The sequence below is a fragment of the Crocodylus porosus genome, unplaced genomic scaffold (assembly GCF_001723895.1).
Source record: "Crocodylus porosus isolate Cpor-Errol unplaced genomic scaffold, CroPor_comp1, whole genome shotgun sequence".
Taxonomy (NCBI): Eukaryota; Metazoa; Chordata; order Crocodylia; family Crocodylidae; genus Crocodylus; species Crocodylus porosus.
The window spans coordinates 199,471,058-199,491,967 of NW_017728886.1; the positions used below are offsets into that span (position 1 = coordinate 199,471,058).

General features: G+C 43.2%; 1 protein-coding gene across 3 annotated transcripts in view; it reads right to left on the minus strand.

The window, feature by feature from the left end:
• Positions 1-20,910, minus strand: part of PXDNL (peroxidasin like) — a 338,939-nt gene that overhangs the window by 81,289 nt on the left and 236,740 nt on the right. For all 3 annotated transcript variants that reach the window (XM_019547935.1, XM_019547951.1, XM_019547943.1), the window contains exons 11-14: positions 15,317-15,433; positions 10,107-10,265; positions 5,236-5,348; positions 2,749-2,905 (exon numbers count right to left, since the gene is read on the minus strand). In XM_019547935.1, coding sequence (XP_019403480.1) covers positions 2,749-2,905; positions 5,236-5,348; positions 10,107-10,265; positions 15,317-15,433 — 546 coding nt within the window. The remainder of the gene's footprint in view (positions 1-2,748; positions 2,906-5,235; positions 5,349-10,106; positions 10,266-15,316; positions 15,434-20,910) is intronic.

The following is a 20,910-nucleotide window of genomic DNA, read 5'->3' on the forward strand; positions in this document are numbered from 1 at the left end:
ATCAATGATGTGGACATTGGTGTCAGAAGTGGACGGGCAGATGAGAACCTGATGGTGTTTAACACCAAAAAATGCAAGGTTCTCCACCTTGGGAGGAAAAACCTGCAGCATCCTTATAGGATCAGCTGGCCAGCACTACAGATGAAAGGGAGTTGGGGGTCATGATTGACCACAAGATGAACATGAGCCTTCAATGTGATGCTGTGGCTAGTAAAGCGAGCAAAATGCTGGTTTCCATCCACAGATGCTTCTCAAGCAAATCCCAGGGCGTCATTCTCCCATTGTACTCAGCCTTGGTGAGGCCGCAGCTGGAGTACTGCATCCAGTTTTGGGCTCCACAATTTAAAAAGCATGTGGAGAAGCTCGAGAGAGTCTGGAGAAAAGCCACGCTTATGAGCAGAGGTCAGGAAAACAGACCTTACGACGACAGGCTGAGAGCCATGGGACTGTTCAGCCTGGAAAAGCACAGGCTCAGGGGTGATCTGGTGGCCACCTACTAGTTTATCAGGGGTGTTCACCAGGATATGGGAGAACGTCTGTTCACCAGAACCCCCCAAGTGATGACAAGATCGAATGGTCACATACTTCACTGCAACTGATTCAGGCTGGCTTAAGGAAGAACTTCTTTACTGTCCAAGCCCCCGAGGTTTGGAATAGACTGCCGTCAGAGGTGGTTCAAGCACCCACTTTGAACACCTTCAAGACTCATTTGGATGTTTATCTTGCTGGGAGCTGATGATCCCTGCTGACTTCCTGCCCCTGGGCAGGGGACTAGACTCGATGACACTTCGGGGTCCCTTCCAGCCCTAGTGTCTATGAAATCTATGAATGTCTATGAAATCTTTTCAGATATGAGGTCAGGCTGAATGGCCTGTAATTCCCCTGATCCTTCTCTTTTCTTTTAAAAAAGATGGGCACTATATTTGCTTTTTTTCAATCAACCTGGGACCCCATCCAGCCTCCATGAGAATATTTCAGTATTGCTACAACTGCAGATAATTTCATCATTGCAAAGTACTTCACCATTGTGGAATATTTTACCATTGCTACAACTGACTCAAGGTTGTGCTAATCAGATATGCTGATTTTACAGATATAATGTAAAATTCAGATGTCTTTACTCTTGTTATTTTTACTTAATTCTCACTCAAGATAAAATTCCTACTGATTTCAGTGTCTGTTATTCTAGTTAATGTTTAATGTAAGTATAATATATTTCCAGCTTTAACTATCATAATTAGATTTTGTTTCTGGAGCAATTCAACTACGTGGCATAAATTTATGCTTTAATAAGAAATTTGCTTTAAGAAAGCATTTGCAAGTAGGACTGAAGACATCTGGCTATATGCTGTTTTGTAGTGACTTCCATATTGAAATTTGAAGTTCTATAGTAAGGTCTTTAAACAATATTTGTGCTATCTGCTTTGACTGAGACAGGCAATATGGAGAGAACTGCTACTTAAAGCAACTGCAAGCTTGTTTGTTATGTAAGGCTGTGCGAAATGGCACCGTTCCATTTTGACTTGAATGTGAAGGTTTCAACGGAACAGTGTTTCATTTCGAATTTCATTTCAATTCAAAACTGCTGTTCCGTTTCACTTCATTGAAACAGTGATGCTGTTTCGATGCTGTTTTGACGTTTCACCCATTCACTATAATGGGGAAGCTTGAAACAGCCTCTCTCATCTGGCAGACAGATGGGGACCCGCAACCCTGGGAGGGCTGCGGGGGCTGTGCCAGTCCTCCTGGGGATAAGGACCCCCAATCTGCCTGCCAGATGAGGGAGGGAAGCCAGGTGCTGCTGCCTGGGACTGGGGAAAGGAACTGAGCCCAATTGTTCAGTTCCCCTCCCTAGTGCTAAGATTAGGCTGGGGAAAGGATCTCAGCCCAGCAGAAACTCCTTTCCCCAGCCTGACTGCATTCTATGGAGGGGAACTGAGCAATTGGGCTCAGTTCCCTTCCCTAGCCTGATTGCAGCACTAGGGAGGGAAACTGAGCCCGGGCTCAGTTACCTTCCCCTGCACTGTGATCACCTTCCCACAGCCTGGCCCTGGGAGGTGGGGAGAGCCAGGGCTGCGCTGCAGCTGAGCCACATGGGGCCACAGAATCACTGGGAGCGCAGCTCTGGTTCTCCCCTGCCTCCAACCACATGGCTGCTTTGAAACTCGAAACATTTTGAAACTCTCAAAATGTTTCAACTAGCCTTGTTTTGTTTCAAAGCTGTTTTGAAGTCCTTTGTTTCGATTCGATTTCGCTGTTTCGAGCTTGAAATGAGTCGAAACAGTATCGAATCAAAACAGCTGGCGAAATTTCATACAGCCCTAGTATGCAGTGACCACTATAATTTCCTTAAGTCATCTGACAGACTTAGCATGACAGTTCCCCAGGGTCTCCTATACAGACAACATCCCAATAAATTAAAACAACTGTAAACTTTTCTGATCACTTCACCTACCCATGCCTCAAAACACAAAACAAGCAATGCTGGTCTGTGTAAAGAAGCTACATTTACATTCTCAGCAAAACAGCCTTCTATTTTCTATGGTAGTAGCTGATAATAATGATAAGCCTAGTTTTCATGAAGTGATTTCCTAGAAAAAAAATATTTTCCTACACATTTAACATTGTATTAAGTAACTGGTGAAATACAACAGTGCTGTCAATTAAGCATTTAATAAGAACTAAAAGGTCTGCACAGATTTACAGAAATCAGAATGTTAGTAAGACCACAACTACTTGGAAACTTACTAGTAACCGTCAGTAACATGCTGGCTGTTGTGAGGCCAAAAGAGTTCCTTGCAACACACTCATATCTCCCCTGGTCTGCTTGTCCTACATCTCTGATAATAAGAGTGCCCTCTGGGTTCACGTGGAATTTTCCACTTGCTGTGATGTGTATACCACTCTACAGAAGAAAAAGAAAATAAAAAGTGCATGTCATCCATGTGCATTTATTTCATCTCAGAAATTCCTCCTAATGAAACAGGTCATATCAGTTACTAAGCAATGGCAGTTTTTTTTCACCAAACAATTCAGTACGTGTAATAGTTCAAGTTTTGGAGACTAAATGGAGGACTCCTGGGGACAGCCCATAGGGGCCAAAAGAAAGATCTCAACAGCTTAGACTCCTACAGAGATTCTTCGATTGTTCCAGGTTGAAGAATTCCCCTTTGGCAGAAATGAAATGAGTTACAACAGCTCATCCTCTCCCCACAGCTGCCTTATTTATGCTAGGATGCAGCATGGATATTATATACAGTAAATTTATATAAATCTTTTCATATTTTAAAACTTATCTGAGAATGGATTTTTTTTGGATGAATTGTCAAATTGTTTAGGAATTTTTACTTTTAAGGAAGAAAAAAAATGGGACCAAATTCTTCCCCCACAGTTTTCACAATCTTTCCTCAGAAAAAGAAATTAATCCTAGTAGTGGTATTGCAATTTTTCAGGGTTTAAAAGGAAACACTAAGGGCCAAATCCTGTTTCACCTTCACATGCTTAAGTGGCTTTTAAGCAGCTATATAAGGCTTGGAATGTAAGTCCTCCAATGGGGCAGAGACTGCTCCCAGTGCTACTTATCAATTGGGGCGGTGCGAAGCTATGGGTGCTGATTTGATTCGGAGGAGATTTGGCTCAACTCGGCAGCTGAATCTCTGAATCCAAATTGAATCAGGAGACAAATAAAAAGGTCCATATTAATTGGAAGCTCTCTGAATGGATTCAGAAAAGATTTGGAGAGCTTCGGAGATTTGTGCGGTCCCCACTCACCGCTACAAGGAGCTGGACCCAGACTCTGTGCTGGTAAGTAGGGGGGGCAGGAAGAGAGGGGAGGGGACCATGGGGGGCACACCCACCAGGTCCCATCCCCTGTCTGTTCCCCCAGCCACCCTGAGTGCTCCCCCTCCCCCTGCCCACTCTCCCAGACCTGGCAATTGCTGTCCTGCCTGGCCCCAGCAACCCTGCACTTAAAAAAAAAAAAAAGAAGCCCTGCATTCACTGCTTGCTGCAGCAGCTGTCAGGGCTTCTGAGGTCTTGTGGCAGAGCCCCCATATGCAGTGTGGGGCAGCAGGGATTGTCCCCTTCCCCCCCACCCAGCAGCAGTTGGCTTTTTTTTTTTTTTTTTACATGGGGGGCTCTGTCAGGAGCCCCCCTCCCCCCTTCCATTCTCCCAGCCCCATTGATAGCTGCCCCTGGGACACTGGGGCCAGGCGAGGCAGCCTGGAGGGGGAGAGCTGGGGGAGTGGGCAAGGGATGGAGGCTTGTGGCAGAGCCCTCCATGCAGAGCAGGGCAGTGTGGGGCAGCGGGGATCGCCCCCGACCTGCTTGGAAGCAGCCAGTGAATGTGGGGCTTTTGAAAAAAAAAATACATAAAAAAAAGGAGGGATGCTGGGGCTAGGAGAGTGAGCAAGGGATGGGACCTGTTTGATTCAGACATTCGGCCAATTTGGTGGTGGCAAAATCTCCGAACCAAATTTTGCCAAATCAGCTCGGGACAGTGATTCGAATCACCAAATTGAATCACTGTCTCCCGAACTGGCCAAATCCAAAGTGAATACTAGCCACTTTGCATGGGCCTATTATCTATTTTATCCAATGAATATTAAATGCAGGGTTCAGGAAAGACTTCTTCCCACATCTCTTCCCTTCCCTGCTGCCCAATTAGCCAGCTTGAAGGGAAAGGCTAAAGAGTGCACTGAGCAATACCTACTCTATGACCTGGTAGATAAATCATTCTTCTAGGAAAACTCCTTTAGATAACAAGGGCCTAGGACCTGGCTTTCCCACCCCTAGATATGTGTCCTAACCACTATGGTATTTGGCTGAAAGGTGGTTGGGTCCTTTTTGCTATAAGATGTGTGCTATTTGTAGTTTTTGCCCAGCAACATGTATGTACCTTGGGGGATTCTGTTCTGCCCTGGAATCTAGGGGTCCCTGCTGTGGTCTTCTGAGCATGTTCAGAAGTGAGAGACAGCATAGGTATGCAGATTTAAACAAAAACAAAACCCTGTGTAAGTGCCCAAAACTGACTATTTAAGGGTTACTTGGGCATGGAAAAGTTAAACAGGATTTAGCCCCAAGAAATTAGGCCTTGCAAAAAAAATAAGATTTCAAAAAGGTCTATATTTTTGGGGGGAAAAAAAACCAAACCATCAGCTACAATGAAACATCACCAGATCTATCACATGTAAAATAAGGTGCTACTTGGACAAGACTATAATCAGGTAACCCTACCTTCCGCCAAGTGAGTATAGGCTGAGGTTCTCCATGTGCACTACAAGGAATCTCTACATTCCTTCCTACCTCTACACTTGTATCTTGAGGTAGCTTAGTAAACACAGGCCGTACTGCAGAAAAATAAAAAATATTCTTTATGTTAATATTACCTCTCCCGCTGTCATCAACTGACACCCATCTGGACTGGTTTTCTTGGTTTCAGCTCAACTGGGACAGATCCTCAGATAATGTAAATTAACCTAGCACATGCATGCCACAAGGTAAGGCCCCGAATGATTAGTAAAGAGGGTGGCTCCAGTCTCTGATTGCCTGAATGAAGTAGGGGCTGGATGCTGCTGAGACGGGGTGCCAGGTTTTATTGCCAAGATCCAAACAAACCCTACCATAGCCCTGAAGCTTTCACCAAAGTCAAGGCTCTGAATCCTCATTTGCCATATAAAACTGCAATGGTTGTGGAGTCAGGGAAGGATGAAGCTGACTCTTGGCAGTGACACCTCTCTCACAGAAGTGTCCTGCCTCTGGCCTGCTCTGCTCCATGTGGCTGGAAGCTCAAATCCTCCTGCCTCCATTCAGCATCCCATGGTGCAAGTCTATCAGGGGGCATGTCTCTGGGGGCAAGGATCAGAATGGCACTCAGGATGGAGGGGGTGTTAACTTGTGTCACACCTGACAAAAGTTGCCCACCTCTGTTCTAAGGGCAGTGATTTCAAAGGTTTCCTGAAATTTTGCATAAACTGTAAATCGTCAATAAAAATATAGTCACCGTAGAGGAAAAAATATATTATTTATTTAAAATAATTATATTACTTTAAAATAATTATATTTTATTTAAAATATAAATATTTTTAAAATGTTGCCCCATGTAAGAAATAATCTTACTAAACTTCAGAAAACTGTCTTTCCATTTACATCGACGCTACCATGTTCACTCTGGCTACATATTTTCAGTTAAGTTCTGTCTACCTAAGATCACAAAACAGCCTTTCATTAACTTTATCTAAGATCACATATAGGCCTTCATTAACTTTCCCACTTCTGTATTTTTATCCATTGACATTCAATCATCTCTAAAATTGGTTGAAAATATATACCTGCAAAAGTAGCTGGATTATTTACTTTCACGGGTAGCTAGCAAATTATAGAATCAAAAAACTAATGAAAGATTTCCTCTGTTAGATCAGCCTGTTGCAGAAAACAAATCTGTACCATGCAACACTGAATGAGCCTAATTTTGATGCTTCTACTGCATTGGTTGCAACTCTGCCATTAAGCAAAATGGTTAAACTGTCTTCATGTCCAAACCAACTTTACTTTTATTTTTAATACATTTTTTCTTTATCAAAGTAACTATTAACTTTGTATTTTTATTGTTAGTGTTTAAAAATGGTCACGGTTTCTCATATCATTAACCTTAAAAAATATGGAGTAGAAACTCCACATTAAATATTTATAAGACACTTGGAATTCCTCACAGGAAACAATGTTGAATGTATCTGGTATATTAAACAGCTAAAACTTTGTAATAGGGTGCGTTGTTGCTTAAATCAGCCCCATCAAGAGAGCCCAACTGTACAGCATTTGGACAGGCACGGGCTGTGCCACCAGGAGCTTTAAAAAAGTTAGGGCAGAAGGGCTTTAAAAAAGTTCTCAGTAAGAGTAAGCAAGAGAGAAGGAACCGGGCTGTGAGCAAAACAGCTTGCTATAAGGAGGTCCTGGGACCAGAACCAAAGGGCTCCACTCCTAGTACCAAGGACAGGGCAGAAGGGCTTGTTTTGTTTATTTGCTTGCTTATTTGCTGCTTAAAGACTGTGTTTTATTTGGGAAGACTAGCTGAGGAGATCCTCATGAAGCTGCCTCTAAAGTAGAATCATCTCATAAGCTTCTGGACATGTTTACAAACTTAAATATAACAGCATATAAAAAGCCCTTATAAAATCTCTCTATACTGTCTATACATGATAACAGATACACCATATTTACTCTAATCTAAGATGCCCCTGAATTTAAGGTGACCCCCCCACAATAATTAGATTCTATATACGGAAAATTTATAAAGTTGCAATAATTTTTGAGGTGTAGAACCTAGTTAGCAGAGATCTGGCTTGAATTTGTCCCCCTGCCACTGCTATAGAAGGAAAAATAGTGGCTGGGGGTGGTGGCCTACTTGCCCCCCAACCTCTTTCCCCTGTAGCGTCTTCACCCCCTTTACAATCAGACCCTGCTCAGTCTCTATTTCCATTTTAAGCATGTGGAAGTGAGGAATAAATTTGAAATGCAAGGAATCAAAAACACCATGACTTTGAAAAAATACACCTGTAGTAATTTGCATATAGGCAGTTTTGGGTACTTATAAACTTGGTTCATCCAGAATTGATGTATTTTATCTTTTTGCAAATTGCTGCATGTTTCAGCACACATACACCGTAAACACACTTTTGAGCATGATATTTGTACCTACTTAAAACGTACTACAAACTATGCATGACATCAGTCCAAAGCCAAAAGGCTCATGATTTACCATATAGTTCATTGGCCTGGGCCCCAGCAGAGTCAATAGCATTTCAAACTATTATGACCCCACAGACCAGCATTGCTCAGTATGTGTGTGCACTCCAGATACCATCCACAAAGGAATTAGCCACCCATCCATGACTGGAACCAGGTGATTTTGACATAGGGCCTGGGATCCTCCAAAAATTTATATGAAGATGAGCTGTGGAGCTTCCTGGTCCAGTTCCACCTTACTGAAGGCAGGGCCACACTAATCACATGTGACGTGCCAAGAGAGGGCATGACACCCTCTCATCTGCATAGTGTTTGGTGATGGAAAAGGAAGTCAAAATGTGTTCAGTGTAGTGGCTCACCATGAATTGCAAGCAGAGTCAGTGCTGAGGGGGATGGGCCTATTTTGAGCACAATGGACACTATATTGCAACCTCATCTCCTTCTGTGACCAGATAACTTACCACCTGGACATGAGTGAGCAGGCTGACATTGTATACCTTGTCTCTCAAAAGGACTTCGATTTAGTATCCCATGATGTCCTAGCAAGAAAATTGGAGGATTGTGGGCTTAACTCCTAAACAGTCAGGAGGGTGAGAAACTGGCTGCAGGATAGGACCCAGAGAGTCACAGTGAACGGATCTGTGTCATCCTGGTGAAAAGTGGGCAGCAGTGTCCTGCACGGGTTGGTGCTTGGTCCACTACTTTTCAACATCTTTATTAATGATTTGGATGTGGAAGTAAAGAGCTCGTTGGCCAAGTTCACAGACGACACCAAGTTATGGGGAAGTGGTCATGTTTGAAGACAGGCTACAAATACAGGTAGACCTAGACAGGCTGGCAAGTTGGGCAGATCGGAATTTGATGAAGTTCAATGCCGAGAAATGTAAAGTGCTCCACTTCTGGACAAGCAACCCCCAACACACCTACTAGCTTGGTGGCACCAAACTGACTAGCACCATGAATGAAAGGGACCTGGGGGTAATAACAGATGACAGTATGAATGAGCTGGCAGTACAATGCTGTAGCCAGCAGGGCAAATAATATTATGGCCTCCATCAATTGATGCATCTCCAGCAAAGCCAAGGAGGTGATTTGTCTGCTCTACTCAGCACTGGTGAGGCTGTAGCTGGAGTACTGCATCCAGTTCTGGGCACCACACTTTAACAAGGACATAGACAAGCTTGAGATAGTCCAAAGAAGGGCCACCCATATGTTCAGAGTCTTACATGGCAAGCCATACGACAGGGATCGGCAAAATGTGGTCCACAGGCCAGAAGTGGCCTGCCAGGCCATTATATCTGGCCCACAGGGCCCCTAAAAAATTTAGAAAATTAATATTTATCTGCCCCTGGCTGCCTGTCATGCACCCCTCAATGGCTTGCCAAAACTCAGTAAGTGGCCCTCTGCCAAAAATAATTGTCCACCCTTGCCATACAAGGAAAGGGCTCAGTGAGCAACCGTTCACCAGGGCACCTGAGGGGAAAACTAGGAGTAATATCCACAAACTCCTGGAAGACCGATTCATGCTCAACATTAGGAAAAACTTCTTCAGAGTTAGGGTGTCCAGCCTGCAGAATAAGCTCCCTCCAGAGGTGGTGCAAATCACCTACCCTGGAAATGTTTAAGAGGAGACTAGACCTTGCCAGGGTCAACTGATCCCCAGTTATCTTTCCTGCTTGTTGCAGGGAGCTGGACCCGATGATCTTCCAAGGTCTCTTCTGGCCTTACAATCTATGAATCTTATTCAGGTGGGCTGCACTAACCTAGACTTATGGTAGGTTCCCATGCATTTTATAGGCATACTCAGTGCGGGCTTCATTTGATTAACTACATAGTTGGCTTCCTTCACTGAGCACATGCTGCTTCTGGCAGCAGTTTAATGATAGGCAGTGTATTTAATGAGGGGATATAAGATGAGGTACTATGAGATGCTAACAAATAATCACTATAAAGGCTGAAAGTACTCAAGAGAGAGGAGCAGGCCAGGAATTATCTGTTTCTAAATTGGAAGGAGAAACGGGTGTGCATGTGTGTATGTGAGGCACTGTGGCTGTGCGTGGAGCCTGACTCCTACATTATTTGATGAGTTAAATGACCAGCTTGCCAACCCCTCAATAACATTGACCCTATTAAACCCTCACAAGCACACAAGACATAGAAAGTATAGATACCGAGGATATCTTTATAGAACATAGGATACAAAGGCAAATGAAAATAGATTTAATTCTCCAGTCACATGGAGCTTCATCCTGCACCCACTGGTCACATGATTACACTAAACTTCTGCTGCTAAGAAATTTTAAAAAGTCCACATAGACATATAAAGTGGTAACTGTGAATTAAACACAAAGCTTATCATTTACCTTTACGTTTCACATTCAGCAGGACAGTTACTCTCTTCACACCTAAAGCACTGACAGCTTGGCACTCATACTGGCCTTCATCATGTTGGGCTACATGAGCAATACGCAAGGTTCCAGATGACAACACAGTGTGGTGTCCATCATGAGGAAGCTGGCTTCCTGTAATGTTTTAAATGATTGATAAAAAGACAGAATGTTATACTTGGCTTCTTTTAAGACTCACCATAGGGTTTGTTTGGTTTTTTTAAGTTAACCTCTTGGAAGTTTTTATTTTTTTCCAAAATTATTTATATTGCTAATTGCAAGTATTGTGCATTTTCATCTTCTGCTATATGTCTTTTGTATTTGTTTATTAAACCTTATCAGTATATTTACAAGAATAAAGATTAAACATCCAAGCAAGTTAATATGGAACTCAATGACCATTTGATTACTTTTGATAACACCAATTTCAGAAAGTCTCCAAGATTTTGTTTGCAAAGACGCATGAAATCCAAATATTTGCTGCAACAGATTTTCAACAATAGTAAATTTAAACAGTTTAATTTTAGTAACTGCTTAGAATATTTGGCCTTCTGTACACGTTACAGATATTGTGCAATTAACTGGATAATTGCACAATTATTGTGACACCAGCTACACATGCAAAGTAGCCATCACACAATAAAAAACTTCAAGATCTATAAAGTTAGATCTCAAAAATGTGTACTAACTTTCTAGCTGGTTATTATCAAGATTTAATTTGCACATGTAGTTGAGGAACCCCTGTGGCCAGAAGTCCCATCAGTTGACAGGGCTTTCAGCCGCAGGAACGTACCTTGTCCATCTGGGACTGAGAGTCCTCCAACTGCTGGGAACTCAGCCCCAGCAACTGCACTCTGGGTCCCAGTAGCACTCCACAGTTGCCATGATCCAGAGTTTTACAGAGTCCCACAGCCTGGGATTGAGCTCCCCCTACACCAGAAATAAGGCATGATGGGATCTAATGTGCGATCCTACAATCATGGGTGGCATGGCAAGAGGTGCAGTTGTGTGAATCATGCATTAAATCCCATCACACCTTTACCTGAATGTGTAGTGGGAGTCTTTGGGTGAGGAATAATAACTCTCAAGCATTATTATCAGCCAGCTCTAATAACACTGATAGATAGTGAGTTGTCTTTTATCATACTAGTATATTCTCTTGTTACTGATGGGTGATAACCTGGAACAGCCACTATGATATGGTATGGACTCATGAGATCACAGTATTTAGATCTTACTTGGTGTTTTTCATCTACACAACTTAAGGTGCTTTATAGAAAAGTAGTATTGCTGCCATTACATTTTTACAGAAAAAAGAAACTCAGAAGCACAGAAAAATTAAAAGGCTTACACACTATAAGCCTAAGCAGAAAATCATTGCAGCTGGGAACAGAAGCTAAAATAAGTCTGGGGTGCTTTATTTGGTAGAACGTACCATTTTTAAGTTAACCTGAAACCCTTGTAAGGATTCAAGCTACTTTTGGAAACAATCAAAATGTGTATTATGAAAAAAAAATAAAAAGAGCCTGAATTGGTCAAAAAGTGACATCTTTTTCCAGAGCTGCACACAGATTTTGATTAATATTACTTGGTAGAAAGTTAGTTGATCCTACATTTTTTGTATCACAGCACAAAATCACAGTTATTTACTAAATAAGAAAGTCTTGGCCGTGTAATTCCAGGGTGATCAGCTCGTGTTTGGATCCCTGCAACTCCCACTGATTTCAGGACAGACTGAGGCCCAGAGTGTAATTTACCACAAAACTACAAATTGTTTACAAATATCCATATGTTCTGTAAAAGTAAATGGTTACAATGTATTAAAATGAGATGAGCTTATTTTATTATTGCTTGCTTAGATATAACTACTCCACCTAAATAGAAGCAGCAGTTATATGAAACAGGTTTTATTATCTACAGCTATTTTTAAAATTACATGTGCCATATTCTGTCCTCAGTTAAGCATGCAAAAATTTTATTGAACAGAGTTGCCCATGCTCGTATGAAGGCAGATCAACGTACTAAATTAAAAAATAACTGAATAAGGTAAAATGAGATTTGGGATAAACTGTAACATTTTCCTTCATAATTATTTATTATATTTTCAGAACACAAAATTGCTCTATTAGCAGGCACCTCTCAGAAAATAAATATATTTTAGAATTTGTTCAGAGGAATATAAAAATTAAGGGGCAACTAAACAGTGGAGCTGAAAGCGGAAAAGACAACCATCAAATTAATAAAGTCACATGGTTACTTTGTAATGACGTATGCCTGGTATAATTTGTTTTTTTTTTACAATGTCCTATAAAATCAAAATGTCGTCTTTATGGTGCTTTCCATGCATACTAAAATAGGAATAGGTCTTAAGAGGAATCTAAATTAGGAAATGAAAACTGCCTTGCAAACCAATTCACTGAAGGAATTCCAGACATGACGAGGAAAGCGAATAACCTGGCATTGAAAAAGACAGCAGTGAAAGAAAACAGAGCACACTAGGAATGCATGCATGTACATACCTGTGCATATGAAGACATAAGAGAATTTTAAAAAATTTAAATGACAGACTATCTTAGTTAAATTACTTCTCTGTAGTACTTTACTTATCTAATTAGTTGTTTATTTACTGTTTTCACTAAAAACACTGTAAAATAAAGAATAATATCATATATTTTCCAGTTTTGGCTAAAAATATACAATAAGATTATACATTTTATATAATTTTATCTCTTTTTCTTTGCACAAATAACTCCCCTAGGGGGGACAGGACTCATTTAAGATTCACCAAATTGTTTTCTCTTCATTAGACCAACCTTTAAGATTGGATCTCCCTACTAGTGGACATTTTCCTCTGATCTCTTCAGAGAATAAACCAGACAATAAATAATGGTTTATATTAAGGGTTGGCAGCCTTTAAGAACAACAGGTCATCACTTGTGACCCAGCCACTGCTGTGGGCCTCCAATTTCCTCCACCGTGCCCCAGGCCTCCCTGCTCTGTGCCCAGGGCTTCTCTCTTCCAGTCTCCCTTGGGCACTACTTACTGTCGTCTCCAACTACAACTGATTCCCATAGCCAATGACAAGCTGCATTTGGAGATGAGAGTAAGAACACCTGCAGCAGCACGGCACAAGAACACCTCTGAGCACAGAGCAAGGAGGTCTAGGATGACCCTCTGCTAGATGCTCCACAAGTGTCAAAGTGCCTCGGACAGAAAAATGTTGCCATATGCCACTGATCCCTGCTGCCAAAGGCTGGATCTGACCTCTTCAAGGGACAGAAGGCTGTATGTTGCTGACCCTAGTTTAAATAATCCATGTCATTCTTCCCGCAAGAACATATCTAACCAAATATGGAGTCTAACACTGATGACTGCAGCTGTCATTAAAAAAAATCTCAGTATAGTAATGGCCTCTTGCTGTTAATAGTTTTGTACTTCAATAAGGTAGATTTCTCAACTGAAAGAATCACAAGAAAGGGGAGGCTCAAGAAAGTCATAGTGCCTATGTATCTGTGTTCACACTGGCATTTTTAAACCTTATATTTTAGGGCTGTCAATTAATCAGTTAATGTGTGTGATTAACACAACAGCCAATTATTCTGTTGATTTTTTTAATATGTTAATCACACACGTGGTTTGAGAGCCTGAGCCCGGGCTCCTCTCCACCACCATCACTGGCATCTCCAGGCCACCCAGTGGGGCAGTGGGGGCAGTGCAGAGGAGCTGCAGGGCAGCACAGGCTCTGGGCTGTTGCAGCAGGAGGGGGTGGGGGGGGAGCACACAGAGACACAGACACACTTGAGGTGCACTGATATATTCATGTCATATAGGGACACTGCATGCAAGTGTGCAGCTGCAGTGTGCATGCATCCAAGAATGCAGCCCAGCAATGTGTAAAGCAGCACTGAGAAGATAAGTCTGTGGAGGGGAAGGGGAAGGGGAAGAGATGAGGAGAGAGGGAAGGGGCGGGGGGCAGATCAAGGCCTCCACGGTAGGGGAGGAAAGTAAGGCAGGGGTGAATGTGACCCTGGGCCCAAAGTCAGGGCCACAGTGGGTCATGGGATGGAGCCACAGCAAACTCATTCAGGGGTCGAGGGGGGCAGTTCCCCACTGCTGTGCACTCTCCCCGGAAAGGCATGGGAGGCATGTGCCTGCCAGATTTGTGGTTGGGGCAGAAGTGGGCTGCCTGGTGTAGGTTGGGGCTCTACACTCTGCTGCCTTTGCCCCAGGAGCTGCACAATGCCTAGTTGTGCCACCTGCTGCTGGGTGAGCAAGGGACACACAGTCAGTGTGTGGCTTTTGGGGCAAATACGCAGCCCACCTCTGCCACACACGCATATCTGAGGGCAAATGCCTCCCATGCCTTCCCTGGGGATGCACGTAGTGGCAGGGAGCCACCCCACCACACCTCCAGCATCCCCGGACAAACCTCCCGTAGCTCTGTTCCATGACCCACTCAAGCCCCACAGACCCATTCACCCCTGCTACTGCCCCTTCCCTGCCCCACTCCCTCCCTCACCATAGGGGCCTTGGTCTTCCCCTCTGCCCCTTCCTCTTCACAGACTTATCTGCTGGGCACTGCTCTACATGCTGCCAGGCTGCAGTCCTGTAGGGTTACCATATTTCCAGTTTCAAAAAAGAGGAAACCTGTGGTGGAGAGGGGGTAATATGACTGTGGGTGGGGCATGATATGCCAGTGCCCTGCTCCTCACTCCCAAGCTACAGCCCCCTCAGCCCTGATGCCCCTCACTCCTAACCCACAGTACTCTACATCCTGCCAGGGTGTGCAGGGGTTGCCCTCCCCAGACTCCAGACCCCCCCTCTCCCCAGGCTCAAAATCCCACACACACACCTCACACCTACCACCCAACCATACAAAGTACCTGTGTAATTTTGCATAAATTTTGAATTTTTCTGCTCATAACTTTGAATTTTTAGCTGGGTGATTAAAGTTGCAATTAATTGCAACTCATTTGTTTAATCACTCAACTAATCATGATCAAATTTTCAAACAGTTCGACAACCCTATTAAATTTATTTATTGCATTTGATCAGAAACTCTTTCCAGTAACAAAAAATGCTTGGCCTTTCCTTTGGTTTTTAAAGAATAACAACAATAATGATATTGCTATTGTTGTTGGCCATGTTTCAGGACAAGAATGCAATCACATAAGACTTGGTTGTACCTGATTTGGTCCAGGCAATCACAGGTGATGGGTTACCTTCTGCTTCACAGTGAAAATCTACCGTGTGTCCTTCTGTCACAACTTGGTCCTTGGGGCTCACTGTAAACTGTGGAGGAGCTGAACAGAATTAAATAAATAAATAAATACATATCTATCTATATTTTATTTTTTAATTTTAAGCATACACATACATATGTATAATTATATAGATAAATACATAGCATATATAGAACTTATATATATATATGTATGTGTGTATAATTTATATGTATCATATAAATTACAAATTATATATAAGTTACACACACAAATATTAGGGCTGTGCGAAATTTTGCTGGCAGTTTTGTTTCAAGGCTGTTTCAACTCGTTTTGAGCTCAAAACAGCAACACTGAAACAAAACAGAGAACTTCAAAACAGCCTTGAAACGAAACAACGCAAGTCGAAACGTTTTAAAATTTTTTAAATGAGTTTGAAGCTCAAGATGAGCCTGCCTGCAGGGAAACAGAAACTAAAGTAAGGAGAGGAAGGGGGAAGAGGGGGGAAGGATGTGGGGGAAGGACTGCTCATTATTGACTGTGTAGCTGGCCAGTGACTGTCATCCTTTCCTGAGATCTCTTCCAGGAGATCTCTTCCAGATCTCTGAGGGCTCTGGGGGAGGGATGGAAAAACTGCATAAAAGGCAGCATTGTTTGAACTGCCCTGCTTCCTGCCTTGGTGTCAGTTGAGTAAGGGTGCACCTTAACACACACAGTGTCACCCACCCATGTCATGAGTTTTGCTCGTCAGCAGCTTGAGGTGCAATTTCCCTGAAACCCCTGCACCTATCTCCTTGACAGCTGGCAGGCTTCGTGGCCGCAATAGGGGCTATAAGGCCTGCAGTTTTCACCCAGCTGTGACTTAACACACACACAGTGTCACCCATGTCACAAGTTTTGCTTGTCCGGACCCTGAGGGGCAGTTTCCCAAAAGCCCCTGCACCTATCTCCTTGAAACTTGGCCGACATCATACCCTCAAAAGGGGCTACCATTCCTGCAAATTTCATCCAAATCAGGCCAGAAATGAGAAAGTTATAGGCTGTTTTGAGCTTCCCCATTATAGCATATGGGCAAAACTTCGAAACAATTTGGCTGTTTCGACGTTGTTTCAATGAAACGAAATGGAACAGCAGTTTCAAATTTAAATGAAATTCAAAACAAAATGCTGTTCCACTGAAACATCAAAACGCAAATCAAAACAGAACGGTGCCATTTTGCACAGCCCTACTATCTATCTATCTAGATATACATTATGTATATAATGGTTTAAATTAAAACACTATGAAGGTTTAAATCAAATGGTTTACTTCCAAGGAAGAAAAGTGCTTTTCATATAACATTTTATGATAATAGAAGTAAGCAATAACTTGATAAAATATATATGTTTATTAAAAAAGTGTGAAGCAGTTTAAATTCATTAAAATCAGACACATTTTTGACTGTATCTCTAGAGTGGATACATAAAATAAAAAATATGGAGGAACATGAATGTTAAGAACAATGTTTTGCTACCAGCTCATTAATACAAAACTACACAGAAATGAACTGTGCCAAATATTATACTGCTGGGACTCTAAGGATAAATGGTAGATAGTTCTGGCTTATATCCGAGTCTTCATAGCCATGGCAAACAATAGATCAAACATGTTCCCATAGTCCCACCTCTAAAAAACACAATTCATTTCTCATAGCAACCCAATCCATTTTGTGCACTACCAGGTGCATAAGGCATAGTCATCTTTTGTTAACCTGGGGCTATTCCTTTAATTTGCTCAGGTTAAAAGGTTGTTGCTTCAGACCTTTAATCTACTGGGAAGAGCCCCTCTAAGTTGACCTCTCTTCTAGGGTCTGTCTGAGAAAATCAACCTGGCTTTCCCACAATTTGGTTAAAACAAGCTCATCTTCTTCAGTTATTTGGTAATGGTGCCCAGTCAAAGTTCAACACTTTAATTCTGTCCTACCACTTTAATCTGAACATGTCACTCACACTGATGTCTATTTCACTTCCTTTGGATATACCCGTTGCTCTCCCATGACTTTGGTCCACATTGGAGTGTGCTTATGACATTTATTAATAAAGGATGTGTGCAGGCATTCAAATGAACTGGTAAAAGTTAAACAGCTTAGTAGAGGTATTGGAGCTTCTACCAGAACTCTGTACATAGTCCACGGGGTCAGCAGACAGACTGCATCACTGATGGCACCCAGCCCAGGGGCCTCAAAACATGCATCCCAGTGTGCTTTGCAGTCTCTGCAGTTTTCCCACAGATGGTTAACAACACCAGAGGACACAGGTCAGGGTGGACTGCTTGGCCCACATCCCCCATTTCCTCTCTTCCAGAGTACATCTGCTGTATTTTCAAAATGGTCCATTTCCCCTCCAGCAGCTCAATGTATACTCACCCCTCTGGCACCTGCCATCAGACCCAGTTCTAGCACAGGTTGGGTAGTCTGGTTGGGGTAAAGTGTCACTGGACTGGGGTTGGGTGCTTGTAGGTCTGGGGGTCAAGGTTGGGTAAGTTCAGTTTAATAGGGGTGGGGAGGGGGCAAAGATCTGGGGTCTCTGGTCCCAGGGGGAAGGGGATGGGGAGCGGGCTAGTTCTTGTCTGGAGTGGGCAGGCAGTGGGGTCTGCTCCCAGTGATGGGGGGAGTGGTGATGGGGGGAAGCAGCTCTGTCTCATCCCATACCCAAACAGCACAGTTCCCACCAACAATTAAGCAAACAACCCCCCCCCTTAACACCGAGAAGAACTACTCAGTGCTGCCAGGTATGAGGGGTAGGGGGCTCCAGCAACGGTGGGGTTAAGAGCAGGTCAGGTCAGGTCCATGACAGCGAAGGGATCACAGGTTCTGAGAAAAGACCAGGGTGCAGCGAGGTATAACAGTTGTGGGGGAGAGAAGTGGGCTCCCCTCCCACCTCATGATTTAAAACCTGCACCTGCAGTCCTGTGCTTGTGACTGTAGGCCTGGGGCTCTGAAGTGCTTTATGAGTGGGTTGCAACCTACATGTGGCACTTCAAGCCAATATCTATAGCCCTTCAGGGGTGCAGGATCCAGGAAGGATGCTGGTGGGTGGCTTTTCCACCTGCCTGCCCAGGATGGGGTGGGGCAGAGGGATGGGTAAAAACTGTGGAGCCCTGGAGCTGTGGAGAGGGCCTGACAGAGGCATGGGTTTGGTCTGTGACTCAGCTGGAGCAGTAAAATCCAGCCCAGTCACAAACAGCCCTTCTCATTGCGGGGGAAATGGGTAGCACAATGGCCACTGGATTGCTGGATGACAGGAGGGGAACTTGTACCAGTGGAGAAACTGTGCAAGCATGGGTTTATACCTGTCTCACCCAGATCAAGCTAGATTTAAACCTCATTGAACAAGGTTTAAATTTTCCACCGCATATGCCATTTTTCTATCAGACCAGGCACTGTGAATGAATATATGGCCAGAGTTTGTATCAGGAAATATATGATTCGATCCACTGAAATGTAAGAACCTATGCACACCCAAAGGCTTACAACTTAGTGTTCACGCTGATGATGTTAGATTTCCATGCTGTTGTGAGCTTTCCCCTTCCACTGTTACACCATAAATGCAGTTACCAAAGTTATGGAAGGAACTTCCATGGTAAGTAAACTCAAAGTCAACAACAGCACTCAAAGCTGTTTCTTGTAGAATGATAAAATCGACTGAATTCATATCGACTTGCATAACTTTGTTTTTGACTGATGGGTTTAATTGTCTTAACATGCTTTTGCATCACATTTTTGATAGGTGTGGTTGTCAGCCTCATAACTAGCCTCCACACCAGAAGGACTTGAAGATTAGTTTCTCTAGTTTCCTAATTCTCCAGCATATTTTGATTCTTAATAGGAAACAAACCTAGGAAGGAAACTTTCAGAAATTTAAGCAACTCGGGATATACTGCACTGCAACATAAGGTAGTCAAACAAATACATTGCATGTTTTTCATATTTTCTATTTGATAAACTTTTCAAAATATAAGCAATAGAATCAATACTTCTTCTCAGTAGGTAAAAAGCATTCCACGATTGCATTCTGTGTGAACGAAAAAAATCCTAATATATATATATATTTTAAATCCATTTTCCCCCACCCACTCCACAAACTATACAATGCATCTTGAAAGTTTTGGTTTTCCCCTCTTCAGCACATATTGAATGCCATCTCCTTAACTGAATAACAAGCCAAAGGAGAATCATGCATGTATTGATTATATGCACAGGTAAGGTGCCCAACAGCCCTAACTCAGCCTCATATTGCCATTATATACCAAGCATAAGTGCCTGATTTAAGCATGTGACCCCACACTATATTCATTTAATTTTCAGAGAAAACCTATTCAATCTTTTTTCTCCTTTGTGTGGCCTCAATAAAGAGCACAGTTAAGGATGCTGGAATGCCTTAACTGTGCTTTTCCATACCTTGATACCTATGGACACCTTTTAAATTTAAACTTAGTTCTGAATTTCCTTTGGGTTAGGGAAAGTTACAGCATTCTTGTAATAGGGGAAGATGAGGATGAGAGGACATATAAGTAGCTCAAAGATGAACCTTTGTTTTTTGTCAATCCGTATGAAATAGGTGAAATTCAAGCTCAAAATTAATTGCCATAGGTGTCTTTAGTAACTGCAATATCTTCCATAGTTAGTGGTACTGGAGAATTAAAATATTATGATTTTATTACAATTTTAAGACACCTACTCCTGTGAACAGAAACATATCCTCTAGAAAAGACTTTGGCAATACATTAGCAGTGTTCCAGTGGGGGAACCTTGTCCGCATCCAAGCTAGGGCTGGGCAGCTGGGAGCTCTACCCATACCACTGTCACTTTTCACAATCCCCTGGCTGCTTCATGGGTGCAGCCCTGGGCAAGCAAAGTCCTCCACTATGGGAATGCTGCCAATGCAGGGTTGTTTCAGCCTGCAGATCCCAAAAGTTGCCAGCCACTTTTTTACAGCATAAATCCTGGGGGACCAAACACCAGCTGGCTAGAATTTTTCTTGTGTATGAGGCATTCTGTAAAAAGAGTAATTACTATAGCATAAACAAAAAAAATACTAATTATGTGCAAGTGAGGTTCAATAACAGTAAAATACCATTAAGCATAAGGACACTCTTTTCTGAGGTCCCAAACAACAAGCTCACATAGTTTTTTCTTTTTTTCCCCTGCCAGGTTGTGACAGAAAATCACTTTGTAGGGCAGTGACTCTCAACTTGGGTGCTGTGGGGTGCCACACAATATTAGCACAAGATTCATGTGAGGGGGCCAGGACCCTGAGGGGCCCGGCCCGAGCGGGGAATCCCAGAGTTCCGCCCCGCTTCCGGGTCCGGGCCCGGAAGCCGGGCGGGGAACTTAAGGTTTCCCGGAACTGGAACCGCGCTGACGCGGGACCGGCGCGGGGAGATAAAAAGGAACCGCCTACCCTGAGCAGGGAAGGACGGAGGCTCCGGCGGGAGCCTGCCCCGGGAGCCGCAGAGCCGGAAGCTACGAGGCCGGGAGCTGCGGAGCCGGGAGCGGCGAGGCCGGGAGCTGCGGAGCC